Source organism: Malaya genurostris, chromosome 3 (genome assembly GCF_030247185.1).
Source record: "Malaya genurostris strain Urasoe2022 chromosome 3, Malgen_1.1, whole genome shotgun sequence".
In the NCBI taxonomy this organism is placed as follows: Eukaryota; Metazoa; Arthropoda; class Insecta; order Diptera; family Culicidae; genus Malaya; species Malaya genurostris.
In genome coordinates this window covers 107,238,155-107,257,349 of record NC_080572.1, presented here as the reverse complement: position 1 = coordinate 107,257,349, position 19,195 = coordinate 107,238,155, and the positions used below count along the sequence as shown (strand labels likewise).

General features: G+C 34.7%; 1 protein-coding gene across 2 annotated transcripts in view; it reads left to right on the top strand.

Moving 5' to 3' along the window:
* The first annotated feature begins 4,865 nt into the window (after positions 1-4,865).
* The window catches only part of LOC131435479 (cofilin/actin-depolymerizing factor homolog), a 36,030-nt gene continuing 21,700 nt past the window's right edge, over positions 4,866-19,195 (top strand). The window contains exons 1-2 of one of the 2 annotated variants that reach the window (XM_058603405.1): positions 4,866-5,055; positions 5,441-5,489. In XM_058603405.1, coding sequence (XP_058459388.1) covers positions 5,487-5,489 — 3 coding nt within the window. In that variant the 5' untranslated portion in view covers positions 4,866-5,055; positions 5,441-5,486. The remainder of the gene's footprint in view (positions 5,056-5,440; positions 5,490-19,195) is intronic. The other variant, XM_058603406.1, reaches the window with a different exon arrangement.

The window sequence follows — 19,195 nt, the reverse complement described above, 5'->3', positions numbered from 1 at the left end:
TGCAAATGAAATGTTTTTTTGAAATGTGGTGTGTGACTAAAGAGCACCTAACGTATTTAGTCGTATCAATGAAAACGCAACCTTACTTCACGTTCATTGTTTATTGAAATGTGATGTACTACTTTTAAACCTTCTATTGATGAAAAGAGAAAAATGATACTTATACTAAACCATAGTCATAATTATTTTATAAATGTCAAGAAATGCTAGCAAAATTTATTTTACTTATATAAATATAAAAATTTAAACCGCAGATTGTCGAAAAACAGATACGCTATTTCCAGATGTTATTCTATTTACGATGCCATTATGGAACCAGAGAACCAAAACTTTTGTGTTGTGATGTGATGTGAAGTGAAGCCACCATCAGTTCAAGGACTTGCCAGTGGATGCGGGTAGACTTACAGTAGCCCCGATATGACTCATCCATTCACCTTCTTACTATAGCTGTTACCCAAAAGCGAACAAAAAGGGTTGGGCGGATATGTAAGTAGAGTCACTTACTCGTATTCCGCGGGAATAAAAGATGCTCTTCCAACCATACTATCCAGTGCATGGATGAAGCATATCGCTATACATGCTTGAACCCGCCTGATGGTTTGTTTGAGAAGGGCGCGTCAGACTCATGTCAAACCTTCAGAAGGAAACAAGTTTCCTTCAAGTGACTTGGGCTGGCTATCCACAATCCCTCGTCCAGTCATCAATTCGTCCGATGCCCTGATGCTCCCTCCTCTTTACGCCCCCGTGCAAAATATTTTATATTGATAAATACAATGAAACATAGTGTAATGAAATTAATATAACATAAAATGATATAATAGATTACAAAATAATATAATATTACATAATATAATATAATATATTTTGATTAATTATAATATAATACAATGTCATACAATATAATATAATATATTACAAAACACGATATAAAATAACAGTTAATGTAGAGTGTCAGTTATGCTCTTCTATCTTCGCAATACTGCAGGAAGTAGAATATTTCTCTTCTAATAACAATAATAATCTCTACATTTATAAAAATAATATATATTATTATTATTGATGACAAATTAATAATAATAATAACAATAAATACAATTATGAAAATAACAATAAAAAACAATATAATATAGTACAATGAATTATGTAACAAATAATAGAATAAATAAAATGATATGTTGCGATATGCTATGATATTATATTACTTGAATTTATATGTCATTTCTCATCCTCTCATTCTGCCATCAATGCCTTCCATAGACCATTTGTCACCACAGACACACGTGTAGGCATGAAACAGGAACCAGTGAGAACCAAGCTCACCTTGTGACGACCTTGATATTTAATTGAGTTACTTTAAAAATGATAACTTATAAGGAAAACAAATTTATATTTTGCGCAGAGGTACGTAGTACTACTCATAATAAACCCTACAATATAATATAATATAATACAACATAATGCAATACAATATAACATAATATAATAGAATACAATATAATATAATATAATATAATATAATATAATATAATAAAATATATTATAATATAATACAATATAATGTGATATAATGCAATGCAGTATAATACCATACAACATAGTATATAATAACATAAAATAGTGTAAGACGATAATATATGAAATAATATGCTATGATACAATATAACAGTTAATGTCGCAGTGTAAGTTACGCTCTTCTAATAATAATAATAATAATAATAATACATGATGTAATAAACAACAGAATTATATGTTGTAATATACTATGATAAACACTGCATTTTAGGATGGGCTTCAACCTACAAGCCATTTCGCACCCTCTCATTCTGCTACTAACGCAGAAGGCGATAGCACCCAGTCGACGCCGTTCTATTGACCAAATGTCATCATAGACGCTCGGGGAGGCATGAGATAGGGACTTGTGAGGACTAAGTTATCTCACCATTTGACGACCGGAACCAGAGAACCAAAACTTTTACTTATATTCTCGATGTATGGGGGTTGTCAAGTTGTCCACGGGTTGATTGTATCCGGCGATGCCAGACAGTTGTAGTGTCATTTCACGTGTTTTTTTTTATAACGACCAATAAGCCATCCATCAACATTCACTTTGAAGAGTAATTTCGAATGTCTCGGCACTCGCTGAGAGTGAGTCATAATAATAAACGGCAAAGAAAAGTTCGTCTGGTGTTAAATTTAATACTCTATTTTTCGAAGCTCGCCTGCAATTTCTTCCAAAAGTGAAAGTTGGAAGGTAGCTTATTGGCCGTTATAAAAAACGCGTGATTTCCGTTGATTGCCACAATGACGCTGCAATGAAATGTAGAAGCTCTGCTTATTGAACAATCCTATCAGCGTGGTCACCACGAGATAGCGTTATGGTCAGAGATGCCAGGTAAAAATTTCAAATATCTGCAGACAGGGTTTGTAAATCTGAAAAAAAAATCTGCAGTCAGCAAGTCTGTCTTGCTGGCAGCAATTTGTCTATAAAGTATGACACGCAAAACTGACTTGGCAAGCAAAAAAAAAAAAAAAAGGTCGCGGAAATTTCAAAAGTCTGTCAATATAGACGAAAGTCTGCGAGAATTTCAAAAGTCTGTAAAAGTCTGCACAACAAAAAAATGTCTGCTGCACTATACCCCAAATCTGCAGATTTACAGACAAATCTGCAGACCTGGCATCTCTGGTTATGGTGATTGTTTTGACATATCCCATGTATTTAGAAAAATTTTTGACGAATTTTTCAATTTACTTGAGTTTGAAAGAATGCAGATGGCAAAACCTTACAAATATGGGTAAGAAAAACGATTATTCACGTGTTGTCATCAAACATATGATTTCAAATTGTCCTATACTCTTGACAATCTCGGATGAAATTTGAAATTTTCAGTTCACATACAGATTTGATTTAGATGATAAAACATGAGTAAATAGACTAGTCATAAAACTTTTGATCATAATTTATCATTTAATCTCAAAATCCAACAGAAAAAAATTATCCCAGATATGAAAACAGTACCCAACCTTACTTCTTCGAATTTGGTATTTCATGTTACGATTTCTCCATAAATATCAATCAAACATACCACGGAAAGTTACTGAATCAATCATGATCGATTTTTTAACCAAATTTTCACACGTTTTTGTATGTTAGTATTCGATTCATAAGAAAAAAATATAAAAACTCTGCATTTTGTTCGAATCTTCAAGCAAAATCTGAAAATTATCACCATCGCTTAGTTCAAAGATCGCCACTCGGGCAGGGCAGCGATCGCAAAAGAGTTGGTTGGATTCTTCAATTTAGGAATGATACTTTCTACAAGAGCTGTCAAATCGGTAGGAAAATTATTAAAAACTTTTCAATGATTTCTTATAAAAACGGGTTAGTTCATTTGAAAAATCATGTTAGAAGTTGAAGAAAAAGGTTTTACTCTGGGGTGATAATGTTGATTTTATTTTTTTTTTTGTGCGAAAACTTACGTTTTTTTAGAATGTAGCATTATACTTGGTTCAATACAATTTTTCAAATGCCCGGAATAACAAATAAAGTATCCAAAATATATGGTACTCGAACGCTAAGCATTCTAGTACTCGAGAAATCAACACTACACTGATTTCTGTTTAAAAAAAATTGGTCCGAATAAACCTAACCTTACCCGATTGCACACATTTCTGAAGATTTTCCATGTTCAATTGTAGTTCAAACTAATTCAAGTAGCAGTAATCACTTTGAAATCGATTTTCTTCTACTCCGAGTTTACTTTTATTGCTGATATCTATTTTTACAACTGAATAAACGAAAAAATCGTGGAAATCACTGCTGCCGATATGAAAATTTTCGAAAGAATTCGATTTCTCTTAGTTCCATTTTTTATTTGCAGGTCGCTACCGGTAATTCAGCTTTGCAACAATGTGCCGATAGAAAATCTCCAAATCCGTACACGCTGCCAAAACAAAACCCAACGGTTGACTTAAATTCACCTAACATGAAGTAATCAAGCATGTTTTTAATTGTTGGGTGAAAAGTACTGTATCGATTGAGTAGTTTTCACTCAACAGTATAGTTTACTTCAATAAGTTGCTGTTGGGTGAAAAAATTTTGTGTGTTGCATCGCTGAAACTATCGGTCAGATTTGAAGTGAGTGAAATTATTTTGTAAAATTGCCGGTTTTGGGAGAATAATTCAATGATTGTCATCAATCGCAGTGTGAGTAGCTTTGAATAATTTCTTTTTAAAACAATAATTACACCGCAATATCATTTCAGGCGATGAAAGATATTGAGATGCGTTCGATCGCTCAACGGTGCAGTTCCAGCAGCTCAATAGAGCAGCCTTGGCAGTTCAATGATATAGTCTGTAGATTTAATACTGTTGCAGCTCCAATTGCAAAGTACAATGAGTATGAATTCCCATAAGTGTGCGAACAGATTTCATTTTATTACTCATTCTGAATTTTGTAAATGTTACGGTAACAAACCATCTGAGCATAATTACATTGTTGAAATATGTAAAAAGATAAATATTAAATAAATAAAGTAATCATAGTTGACTTTATTGTTTGCGTTTTATTTTCCAAACCATCGAACGAAAACTGAAATCAAATTACCCAAGTTGATTTTTATATCACTTGCGTAGTTTCTACCTAATCAGTACTATTGATGCTTTTACTCAAAAATAAGTAAAACCCATTTTACCCAAAATTGGCTTCCTGCACACAACCCCTCTATTGAGTGAAAAGTACTTAAAATTAGGTAATTTTTCGGCAGCGTGTAGATTTACGAAGATTTTCGTAGATCTGACATCGCTGGTTGTATCCCGCCGTTGCACATCACTGCCACTGGACTGTCAACGGAACCGAGCATACACCAGTGCAGTCAGTCAGTCCGTTTCCGTGAGCCGACAGAACAAGTTCAGTTTTAAGACCGGTCCGTTGGGAAAGTGATCCGTGCGTGTTTGCTTCTCTCTTCCCTCCCGAGAATCGTCGCTAAAAGTAAAAGGAAAAAGCGATCGCTCATACACACAAATCTAGAGACGAATATCCTCGCACACATAGTTGGGTTAGTTTTTAGTCACACTTGAGTGGTTTTGAAAAGTGTTGGTTGTGTTCGTGCCCAGGGAAGGAGGAAGAAAAAGTGAACTCACGATCGCCGAAAAGCGGCTTTCCTGTCTCGTTTTCACTCATTGATTGTTAACGAGTGGCTCAATATGATTTTTGGATATTAGCAGTTTTTTAACAAAAAATAGAAATTCAAATAAGTTACATTTTATTGAAGTGTTATCAGTTACCAAATTTTTAAATGTGTTACAAATAGGAAGCTTTTCCCCTTCCCTGTAAAAGTCTATTGCACTGAACACTAACAGCCAGCGCCCTCTTTCATGAATCGTAGTGTGGTTTAGTAAAGTAAAAACGCTGAAGTCAACATTTTTATTCCCTTTTTGCAGTTTTTTTTGGGTGTACAAGTGAGAACCAGATAACTTTCGTGTAAAAATGGTACGTAAATTAGGAATTTTATCGTTTTGATTATAAATGTTATGAAATATCTGGCCGTGTCAGCATTAATCATTTCCATCACTCGCGTTTATTCAATGTATCCGAGAAATGTTATGAAAAAAATCGATGTTATTTCTACTTAGGTGCTTACTAAGGTGCTGTAGGCTGCAATGATTTTTTTTCGCGATAAACCGCATGCCGGCAACGAATTTTTTCGCCCAAATCGACAGAGCAAAAAAATCTGCGAACAGTTTCTCTACTCCCCTGCAATGAACGTGTGTGAGATTTACTTCCATATCTGTCTAGCAATGTATTGGTCTTCGGTATCTTGTACTCACGCACACTGTTTGCTCATCGATGTTGGAATTTTGGAAGCATATCCAACAAATGAGGGGTTCACCAATGCCAATGTTGTTTTCCAGTGATGGGTGACACATCATAGCTGGTTAAATTAACCCAAAATAACTCTTGTATGCGATATTGTATTTTTATCATACGTCACACTACAATCAATTTGATTGTTATATACTTCGATTCTAAAGATTTTCAGATCATAACATTCAACAGTGATATATTTGTAATAATGGATAATTTCAATTGTATTATAATCAAAAAGTTCCTACCTAAAAAATGTAAAAAAAAATTGAAATGAAAGTTCTATCCGAACAAGAAGAAAACGAGTTTTACATTAAATATCGAAAATAATCATAAAATGTCTCATTGATAAAAATCAATGAAAACCAGAAGCGTGAAACCTGCTTTTCTTTTCAAACAAACTGACATTGCGCTTACGTCCTAATATTAGATTTTAAAGCTAAATCATTAATTTTGTCGAGGTGGTAGTAGAAACTATAACAATAGAAAACATGTGTAATATTTAAATTTGAATTCGTTGATTGTTCAATGCGGTGACTGGAAACAACAAAAAAAAATGATCAGGAACATATTTTTTCGTAAGGCGAAATCGAATACTTTCCAAGAAATGGGCTTCTACTTAAAGGGCGCAAACAAGTATGATTAAATCAGGCGAAATTTTTTTTTGCAGTTATAGCTCAAACATTTTCCAAATAAAACGTTTATCAAATACAAATCAAGCATTGTTTGAAATTTTGTAATGAATAATCTGACCTGTACTGTAAATATTTCTCTAAAAGGATTTGTTCTTCTGGTCGTGGCACGATCTATTCGATAAATAGAGTATCGTGTTCTCAAACCAGATATCTCAGTCAAATTGACGTTTGATATCTTGTTTATATATAAATTAAAAATTATTTTTGTGAGGTATACACTGAAGTATAGCAAGAATAAACTCCACTCGTCAAGCTTGTTTAATTACTCGTAGAAAATTCACATGAGACCGATGTGTAAGATTTATATTATTGTTCCATAATGATATTTCTCAAGTAAGGTAGATGTTTCTAAACGCTATGAAATCATACTTGTTTTATGTTTCGTCTTTGACTAATCAGTGCGTAGCAGTTATCAGTAACTGCTATCTCGACCTAGTGGTTCAACATAAACCGCTAGGCAGACGTGAAGTTAGTGCTATTTGCAAAACACTTGTTGCTATTACACAGATGTGTAATGTCTAAACTGGCATCTCGAACAAAACATATTTCTAAAGTACGGTAGATGTTTCTAAATGCTATTAAATCGTTTCCCGCCGAGCATGATCGTTAAATAAATGAGTATTTTAAATATGAACGACATAAATAAAGTATGGAGGCTCTTAAGTGAGATTACGTTTAATTGCATTTTCAACTACGTTATATTAAATATACGCCAAGTCAGATTTAAAAAAACGGCAAATAAAAGGACGTCACCACATGCAATTTTTCTATATTTGAGGAAAACCTTTACTTAACACTACTTTAATTCGCAAAAATATGTAAAGTTTCTAACGTGCTTGAATTACATATTTTTAGGATTGTCACTCGTCAAACAAATGTTTAAAAAATATGCGTGCGGCCCGGCAGAATTTCGGCAGGCCCGGGAGCCCGGCAATTAGCTCTAGGACCGTAGTAGCGAGTAGCGAGACTCATCAGGTGGTAACCGGTGAACCGATTTCATTGAGTGATCCAATTTGAATGGTATATGAAAAATCATAGACTATTCCATCTTGAGACTCAAGACTTGAGTTTATCTTTGATACTAGCATACGTTTCATTTGGTTTGGTATGTAGAATTAATCTTTATTTTGCTGCATATCGAGTGGATATTGAAACAGGAAAACTGGAATCAATTAGAATTGTTACTAATAATCTGTATAATTTGTTTACTTCCTTCCAATATTGTACCTATGGGATTTTACCGTCCTTTTCCAATGTTTATCGACGCTTATTCACGAAGGGTCAAAAACATTGCATTATTACTAAGTTCACTGGTTCACGATTACTGATCCAACATTTTTTGATGAACTGTATAGCGGCCCTTACACGATAATTATTTTTGTCATTTTTAATGATGACTAAGTAATGATGTATTTCAAATTTGATAGAAAACTCGTCATTACTGCACCATACACGTTTATTAAAATGATATTATTTTTTAGTAATGACATTTTTAATGACTCGTGTAAGGGCCGCTTATGGGACATCGTAATCTTGAGTTTATCTTTGGTAGTATTGTATGATAATGCATTTGTAATATATACAGTACTTGGACCCCTTGGGTATCAGTTCTTCGACGATTGTTTTACGGTAAAAATAGATAGTATGAGCGGTGGATTACCAATACAGGTTCGTCAACGCAGCATACCATTCAGTATGCCGCTAGTACACATTACGGATAATAAATCGACTGACGGATAAATGAATGTCGAATGCACTGGGCAGACAGACACCGGAGAAAAAAGTAAGCGAAAGCGAGAAGAGCCCGATTTCGATCGGGGCCGTGTGCGGCTATTGCTATTTTCCTCTCCCCATTTATTTTCCTGCTGACTAACCACCCACTTGTGTAAGTTTGGTTCCTTCCACGCTTGCCATCTTAATCGAGCGATCAACGCCTGCACGCACTCACTATCATCTCCCGGATCCGGTTTCCCAACCTTCGGTGTAACGTGCGATCAGAATCATTTCAAGCGTTGCTAGAGAAAATCGGAAAAATCACCCACATGGCTCGGTAAGGATCCCTGGAATAAGTTCAAAATTGAACAGATGTCTATAACCTCGTAACGATCCTTTCAATGGTGCTTTTCTCGTAAAACGAGATGTTTTGCTTAATTCAGCAGCGAACAAATACTATGGCAGATAGTTGGTTTGAAAGGAGCTCCGCCCTTGCAGGAAGTTTCCAACAGTTGCTGCGTTGGCAGCCGATAAGTTTTAGTATATTTAATACGAAATCACTGGAATCTGTCCAGATTTTCCCACTACCTCGCCATAATTACCTACTTCGATTATCCTTCGCCAGTATCCGTCGTAATCTTGCGTGCTGTGCAGCTGCATTATTTGCCGGTTTGCGGGCTCCATGGCAGTGTAAGGAATTACCATATATGGTCAAAGTAGAAAAGAGATACGTTTTCGTGAATTCAATTACTCATACCCTCACTCTGGTGGACAGTTTGTGTGTGCCGCGCGGCACCGCCACTATCTCTGTGTTTGTACGATCGCAGTTGGCGGCGTGCGGCGGCAATCGTTTCGAAAACCTACATCCGCACTTCTGAAGCGGTTGAAAATTGACAGACGGGTGAGTGTGTAGTTGTGCCGCTGCGCACCACGGCCAAAAGTACGTACTGCTTCACGGTGATACGGCAAAAGCCGGCTTTCCTCCATGCACATGTAAGATACATACTCGGGTTGGCGGAGGCAACGACAATGCTCGAAAATGAGATGAAACAGTCGTGTTTCGATACAAAGAAATTTGATTATCGCCGAATGGTAGATTGACGAAAAATACGCATAATATCAAACCGATTGTGTTAAAAGATCGTTTAATAGAGAAAATTTTGATGAAATGGTAAGCATGTCTAATGTCTACTATTTTTGATACTCATCCGTTAGCCGGTTGGTAGAATAAAGTCTAATTTTCGATGTAAAGGAAATGATACATAAGTATTACGGTAAGGTATCTAAGTTGCGAAGCATATTTTGTTTAGAAGATTAATTAGGTTAATTATCGTTAGGACTCAAATTAACTCAAGTTCATCATTGACAGAACAGTAGCACTGTTTACATGAATTTGGTTAATTTTTACCCAATGTTGAATCAAGTTGCTTTAAGAGGATGTTAATTGACGATATGTTACCTAATTGTGACAGATATGGTCTTGTGACTAAAAATCTCGACATGAAACTTTATATAACTTAATTAATAGTGTTCTGACTGACGGGGGAACCTTCCATTTAAGACTAGCTTGATCACACACGGACATTTGCTCAATTCGTCGAACAGAATCGATTGAAATAAGGAATTAGTCTCCAGGCATCGATTTTTTTTTTCCAAAGTTTAATCGAATTTTTTTTATGGATATTAAAGTGAAACGCAGCGGGAATTCCGACTCAACTAAAGCATAGTAACTAAACATAAAAAATATTGAAATTTACACGACATGTAATTCAATGATACTTTGAAATAGACATCAATTGAAATAAAAATTTGATTGAAAACCATCATCGATGTTAAAGTAAATTAGAATGCTTTTATTTTTCAATTAATTATACAACATATTTTAACATACGCTTAGTTTTGCTTTTAAAGTATATTGAAAAGTAAAGACCTGATAATTCAATTTCCTGCTACAAATATGTGTATGAAAATCGATGAAAATATTACATGAAATACCGCAATTTCTTCGTTGATGACACAATCACCCCGATTCTGAAATCCGACGGATTTGTGATACGAACGAATCTACACACCAAAAAAATTTGATTTTTACAGGTGACTTATTCCCTCATACGAAGTAATTCATAAATACCTAATTTCCAAATGACGAAAAATCTCATTTGTAATGACTTAATGTTAGATGAGCTTGAATTTTACTGGTTTCGATTGTAACTTGCGTTCTACTAGCAGGTGCGACTGTATGAATTCAGATGCACCTTTTACCAGCCAAGCAGATGCATGCTTCTGTGGCTCGGTCGATTAACAGACGTACTTGCGATCCAATGATTTTCGGTTCAAGTCGCGACGCTCCCAGTATTCTTTTTCTTATTTCAATGAATTTCATGTATCGAGTTAGATACAATATTAAATGTTCTTCCACGTAAATTTGCGTGAGCTGCGACGCTCCATTTATGTGCATCTAATAAGATGTAAAATCACATGTTTTTTTTAAGTGTGTACACTTTCGTTCGAGTTCGAATTTTGCATTCTTTATTCCGTTCGACTTGTATGATTCGATCGACTCTCGTTCGGGAGCCCATGAAATTTCGAACAATAACCATCAAAGCTGTCAACACTACTTATGTACGATTCAGATGATCCGGCTCCTTCCGTCACAGTCAACCTCCGTCACCGTCACCGTCAACATTAATTACATGCATTCTTTTGGAGCCATTCACACGTAACGTCACCGTTACGGAACGTCTTGATGAACGGAGCGTGTGCACGTTCCGGTAAAGAAAGTATGGAACTAATTTTGACGGAAGCTGACGTTCCGATGACGGTGACGGAAGAAGGCGGACCGTTTGAATCGTACATTACACGTCAATCGAGTAATGTTCGAAAATTTAACAACTCGAACGAATGATATTCGAGTTCATACCCAACTCGAACGGAATGCAGAATGGAAATTGCAAATTCGATCGGAATATTTCAAATCGATCGACGTACAGAATAGGGGTGAATATTACATCTTCTAACATGTAAAAATAAATTTTGCGTCTGTGTCGATGTAAGCTTTAGCTAAATCACTGTGAAGTTAATGCTATGACTTATTTTTACATGCTTTCAATTGTGAAAGTAAGTGAATCACGACTCTTCTTTTATGTGCATCTATAGAGATGTGTGTAGCTTCACGTAGACCGGGAAACCTGGTGGATTACAGATTTGCTTGCTTTCCGGCGCCAACTCAGCGGACATTGCCTGGCCGATTTTAGACCGTCAAGTCATATTGGTTTAGATCAGGGGTTCCCAAAGTGGCCGATATAGACCCCTTAGGGTCGATATCCGTTTTGCGGGGGTCGACGTAAACGAAAACTGACTATGGGGGACGACGAGGTCTAGAAATCGACCCCCTATTGTTTGATATAAGTTGTTATTTGAAAAATTTATGCTAAAAAAGTTGTGTTTATTTGACCATCCGCAGAAATTCGTAAGTATTGTACATTAATATTAAAAAAAACAAGAAATTGAATTTCCAAAGGAATTTTTTGATGGGGGTCTGAGGCCTAAGTTAATTTAAGTAAAGGGGTCCATGATCCAAAATAGTTTGGGAACCCCTGGTTTCGATAATGAGGCTTCGACAGATTGATAGATATGTGAAGAAAGAATTGCAAATATGCGGCCGCCTCGATTGCCTTAAAGCTAGGTGTGAATTGCCTTAGTTAGAAACGAGTTTGTGAGGGATAAACAGTTGTAATTTAACATTTCAAAAATATTGTGTCAAAATTTCAAATCAATCGGAACGTCGGAAATATTGCTCACTTTTTGAGAAAAAAAAATTAAACGCATTTTTCTGACTTTCGAAGTCAGTGCACACGATCCGGCAAAACCTACTGAACCGATTCTTTTAGAACTTTAGACTTTCTTAGAATAAAAGGCCTCCACCCTCGTTTTTGAAATGTTCCCATTTTCATATTATGGTAGTTTTTCACCTCAAAATTGGAGAAAAAATTTTGCGTAAGATTGCATTTTTTGCTTAAATACGTCACGGAATGTTAATAATTCAAAATAATAACTTGAGAACGACGGAGGGGGGCTCGTACTTCAAGTACATTTTTGATTTCAGATATTTTTACGCCGAGTTATCGTGTTCACCGCGCAACGTGATTCTCAATAATAATATACGGAAATTTAACTAAATATTTTTTAAATGTTGCTTTATAATGTAAAAAAGTTTGAATAAATGTCGTTTCAATGGCACTAACTGTCGCCTTAATACTCTTTCATACCAAGTATTTTAGAAAACTTCTTTTTTAAGTTATTTGTGATTGTCTTATACTACTGAAAAATTCATCATCAATTGTTGCGCATATTTCCGGTAGTATGAAGAAAAATTTATGTTACTACGTTAACTACAACAAGAGATATTCATGATTAAGTTCTGCCCATTCTCGTACAGGGTGACTTTCGAAAAGGCACCCCATAGTAAAGTAAGACATATTACCTATTACCTTTTTACAGAGAATGACTACTTTTTGTTCGTACTACATACGGCACAGAAGAATATAAAATTATCAGATTCAAATAAATTTTTCATAGAATTATTAATGTAGATACGATCTAAGCTTCGATCCCGTGCGTTTTGATGTTTGAAGCAAATTTGTTGACACAATGGTAAACTAAACTGATCCTTCTTGACATTGACACCTGCCACAAATCACTCGTAAAGTAACTAGAACATATCGGCCGGTATTTCACGAATAAATTCTTCAACATTGGCTTCCAGTGCGTCAATAAATAGTTGAATTAACGTCACACGATGTAGACGATCAATGGACGGGCCCAAAATGTGAGATGAACTGTTCACCGATGACGATTCTCAATTTGGTCATTGTTTCGCGTGCCGTGTAGGATGTGGCACTGTCTTGTTGAAACTACATGTTAGACATGTCCAATTCTTCCATTTTGGACAAAAAAATCATCAAGCATCACACGGTAGCGCTCGTCATTCACAGTAACGTTTTGCCCATAGTCGCCTTTAATAAACTACGGCCCGATGATGCCACTGGCCCGTAATCCATACCAAACAGTGACTTTTTTGGGATGCATTGGTAGCTCTTGCAATGCTTCTGGCTGGTCTTCAAGTCTGATGCACCAATTTTACTTGTTGACGTATCCATTCAACCAGAAATGAGCTTCATCACTGAACATAATTTTTCGATAAAAAAGTGGATCTCTTAACCGAGCATAAATTTTAATAAAAAAATTTAATATTTTGAAAGCGTAGTTCGTTCGTAAGTCGATTCATGATTCAATTATAGACCAAACCTAACAAGTTTGACAGTGACACAAGATACGATTCACGCGTGATCTGTCAAAAACAGTGTTGCCAAAAAGGTACCAGCAAAAAAACCGCCTCTTGGTTTTTGGGAGTTTGCTTCTTTTTACAATGTCTCTTATAAATCCATATTTCAGAAATTGTAATATTTACAAATCCCGGATCCGGAGGTCGGACCAAAAAAATACGCGAAACTTTTCAAGGGATTTTGAAAGTTTTCATTTAAATCTAAAATTATAAAATCTAAATTGAACTGTTCATAATCGGCTCAACCATCCCTGAGAAAGTAGGAGATATGTGAGAAAAGTTAGATTAACATTTTCTCAATTTTGTTTTACGTAATCATACTGTAATTCCCGCAAATCAGATTGGTCCAGTCATCTTCAAGGAAAGTGTGCAAATAGTTAGAAATACACACATCCATTTTACGATCTCGACGAACTGATCCGAATGGTATATGATAAAAGTTGATTTTCACAGTGATTGCACAGCCTTCCTTTGTGAGGAATATTTTTCAAAGTCAAATATTTTTCGAAAAAGACAGAACATTCCAAATATCAAGTTATTTTGAAAACCATCGGGAACAAGCTGTTCGAAAGGTAATAGTCGAGTGTATTTTTATGCCTGTCACGCAGCATCTGCGTCCTAGTTTGTGTAATATTTTTCGTACTCTTTCTATTTAGGAAGATAAATGATGCTGAGTACTGAATGCCATAATTAGATTTTTGTTCCCAATTCATCAAAAATCTTGCCAACGAGTTGATGAGTACTAGGTAAAACTTTGCACATACGCTGTCAGTTGAAATTAACACAGTTGTATTTCTAGTCAGTTTCATCCTTTGAGATAATGTTTAAAATTGTTGCCATTAATGCGTTTTTTGAGAAATTTATATTTACTGCCGAACTATATTTAAATGAGTGTATCCAATAGCATGCCTGTCGTTTTTTCATTATGCATGGTTTGGTGTGGACGTAAAAATTGTTACGTCCAATACATCACATGCGGTCCTCTTTTTTTCACACTCAATGCTTCGACAAATGACTTTCGCGGTCAGTTTGTCTAGTTATCATTCGTCATAGCATCTATTCCATTCTATTTGAATAAAGATCTGTGGTGACCAAAAAATTTAACTTTACTTGAGCGTGTGCTATTTCTGAATGGTTCTCCTTCGTGGCGAATCCTGCGCTCAACACTACAAATTACGCACACACGCATTCTATATTTATCTTTATTTCCACTGCACTCGGCCGGTCATTTTGTAGCTGGAGGAACTTTCGTTAGAATCTTCACCTCGAATAGCAGTCCCGATGCGTCGCCACTGTCATATCATGTGATTATTACCGATTATAATCGGCATATATATATATATATATATATATATATATATATATATATATATATATATATATATATATATATATATATATATATATATATATATATATATATATATATATATATATATATATATATATATATATATATATATATATATATATATATATATATATATATATATATATATATATATATATATATATATATATATATATATATATATATATATATATATATATATATATATATATATATATATATATATATATATATATATATATATATATATATATATATATATATATATATATATATATATATATATATATATATATATATATATATATATATATATATATATATATATATATATATATATATATATATATATATATATATATATATATATATATATATATATATATATATATATATATATATATATATATATATATATATATATATATATATATATATATATATATATATATATATATATATATATATATATATATATATATATATATATATATATATATATATATATATATATATATATATATATATATATATATATATATATATATATATATATATATATATATATATATATATATATATATATATATATATATATATATATATATATATATATATATATATATATATATATATATATATATATATATATATATATATATATATATATATGCGAGAATGATGAGTTAATGCATGTGTTACCACAAAAGCCTTTTTTTCAGAATATAATTGTTAAACATAATGCTGTTTTGATCTAACTCTCTTCTCTGAGATTTCAATTATTTTGGGTTGCTGTCAGAGTGAAAGCGTCACGCGAAGCGTCGAGGCGCGGATGCGAGCTAGTTGCATTTGATCAAAGCAAACCTGTCAGAGTGAAGGCGATGCGAAAACAGTATATCGCATTGAATCGCTTCGTTTCGGTCCGCGTTCCGCGCTCACTCTGACATCAACCTTAGTCTCGCTCGGAAGTAATTGTTGGGTCATTGATCAAGTTCGAAGAGTTCATTTTCGGCTCTGCAGATATAATGGCATAAGTGACGTGTTAGTCCGACACTTACCCTAACTGAAGGCCGACGGTGCTGATAACAAGTGTCTCAGGAGAAGGATAATTGTTGTTGAAACTAATTCTACAATTATAATAACACTAAGAACTTTTCCAGATAATGACATCGGACAAGAGACAATATTCACAGCGAAAATCTTCTAATTGATTGAGCAGTTTAATATGCAATTTTTTTGTTTAATGATTCAGATTATTCTAAGTATCGAATGAAGTGGCTATTTAGTTACGATAATATTGAATTTGTTACACTTTTTTTTTCGAGTACTTCGCTAAATTCATATGAAGTTAACGAAGCACTTCAGGAGTTTTTGAGAGTCGATGTCCAAATAAACTTATTTCAGTTTTACCGGTATTCGGGTTTCGATCCTGGAAGGTACCCAAAAATGTCATAGATCTATGTATTCATATATTCAGTGTAACCAAAGAGGCTTGCACGATTGAGTTTCAAACAATCTTTTTAGCAATAATTTATTCTCAAACGAACGTTTGAAAAATCAGTTTTGATAAATTTTACACTAATGTTTGATGGAAAATTGCTTAAATTTTATGAATGTATCAGGTGTACAACTTTGCGTCCGCCGTTTTTTTCCAAAATTATTGCAAAAAAAGTATGCAGATGTATTATTCATAGTATTGTCTGTCGCTAGCGATAGCTTTCTCCCATCTTTCCGGCATTTTTCGGATCCCGGCTCGAAAGAAGGAGTCCTCTTTTGACACTATCCATGAAGCAGTCCATTTTTCCAACTCTTCGAAGGATTGAAAATGTTGATCTGCCAGGCCGTGTGTCATCGAACGGAATAGGTGGAAGTCAGAAGGGGCGACATCTGGGAATACGGCGGGTGGGGCAAGACTTCTCATTTCAGCGTTTCCAGGTACTTTTTGACCACTTTTGTGACGTGAGGCTGAGCATTGTCGTGTTGGAGGATGACTTTGTCATGTCGCTCTTGATATTGTGGCCGCTTTTCTTTTAGCGCGCGACTAAGGCGCATCAGTTGCGTTCGGTAGCAATCTCCTGTGATGGTTTCACCCGGTTTTAAGAGCTCGTAGTAAATCACACCGAGCTGATCCACCAAATACAAATAATAACTTTTGGCGCCGTGAATATTCGGTTTTGCCTTCGACGAAGCATGCTCGGGCGTTTCCCATGATTTTCTGCGTTCAGGATTATCGTATCGTACCACTTTTCATCACTGGTTACGATTCGATGTAAAAACCTCTTACGATTTTGTCTTTGAAGCAGTTGTTCACATACAAATAGACGGCGCTCGATGTCCCTCGGTTTCAACTCGTACGGCACCCAGTTTCCTTCTTTCTGAATCATGCCCAGAGCCTTGAGACGTTTTGAAATGGCTTGCTGACTCCCAACGTTCCGGAAAGCTCTTCTTGGGTTTGGCACGAATCTTCATCAAGCGATGCTTCTAGTTGTTCATCTCTGAAAGTTTTTTCTCCTCCACTACCACCATGACACGTTCTTTTACTCAGAGCAGCATCACCGTAAGTTTCTGAGAGCATTCGATGCGCTTCAGCATAATTTTTTTTCGAATTGTAACAGAAAAGTAAAACTTCCCGCAAATGGTGAGAATTGGGCACATAAACAGACATTTTCGAGCGTGAATAATACGAAAACAAGAACAACTGCCACTGAAACGGCGATGACAATTCGTTAGGCACTGTACACACTCACTTTAAAGGCATTATCATTTATGTATTTTGACCAGCCGTACAGCCACCTATCGGAAAACGGCGGAAGCAAAGTTGTACACCTGATAGATTTCAATTCCGTAATAAAAAAGTTAGCAACATTGCTTCAATGGATTTGTATTAGATCACGCTACACAAAATAAACAAAACTAAATATTTTCTGTTACAAATGAATAGTTTTACGACAACATTCCATATCCATTGCCTTTCGCGTGTTAAATTAACGGTTTCTATTTTGCGGGTTTACTTATAAAAGGTAGGTAAATCTTTATATCTTAATAATTTCTGCAAGAGGAAATCCATATAGGAAAGTGTTTGTTGCTAACCATATGGAAGATTTATTGTTTCAAATCATAAAAAGAAGCGCCGGAATTTGTTTTACGCACACATTGTTGACATTACTCATACGCTTGCAAAGAGTCTTGCTCCTTAAAGAAGGCCAAAACGAATTTAATTAACAAAAACTCAAATTAAAATAAATTTGTGGTTCCATACAAAATTGGTAAATTTGATCCGATTTCGACTTCCAATTTTTAAATTACAGGGTTAAGAGTTTTCAAAATTCAAATTTCAATTCTATGAAATGACGATACTAAAAAAACTTCAAAGTTGGACTCAAAACTATTCCAATTTATTTGTCATAATGACTCATGGACATACGAACTATTTTGGGTTATGCTGGTCTCTGAATACCTGGAAGTACCATAAATAATGACAAAAACTTTAAAGAGGAACCCACTTCTACAATTCATGGAATGCTTAATCGATTGTCGAACGTTTAGATTGAAAGGAATAAGGTTCATACAATTTCCATCTTCGATTCATGTTGCAGTTCCAAAATTTCAATTACAACTCATTTAAAACGACGGTCATTAAAATAGTTTCATGAAAACTAAACACAACGAAGAATATTAACGCGAAAAACACATGCTAATTGATCGAAAAAAGGTATCATCTCACTGATAGGTGGATTAAGCACGTTTTTTAGCAGTTAGTTCGTCATTCCTTTCAACTATATTCGATAAAGAACAACTCAAGGCTACCGCCTTAAACTGGCATACTGTTTAAGTGTAAATTCGATCAACCGTTTCGAAACAGGTTATTTTTTAGAATATCTGTTTGTCGTTGAATCGATATGCCTTAAAAATTCAGTCAGCTTTAGAAAATGGTTCATTTGGTTCGGGTCTGTCCATAGAAACAGGTTTGACCGATGACTAAGAGAGATGTTAACAAAACAATGAATTTAGCTAGTCACCAAACTATTTGTTCATCGCTATCAATAGACAGTCGGAACGATATCTGGTATATCTATCCCTAATCATAGTCTACGGTTGTGACTCACAGCCATCGACAGGTGTGCGAGGAACAGAAACCACAATCACATTCGCATGCGGACTCTCTGTATCTCTTAGTAGATATCAGCAATATAGTAATAATAATAATCATGACCGTATAAGTCGAAAG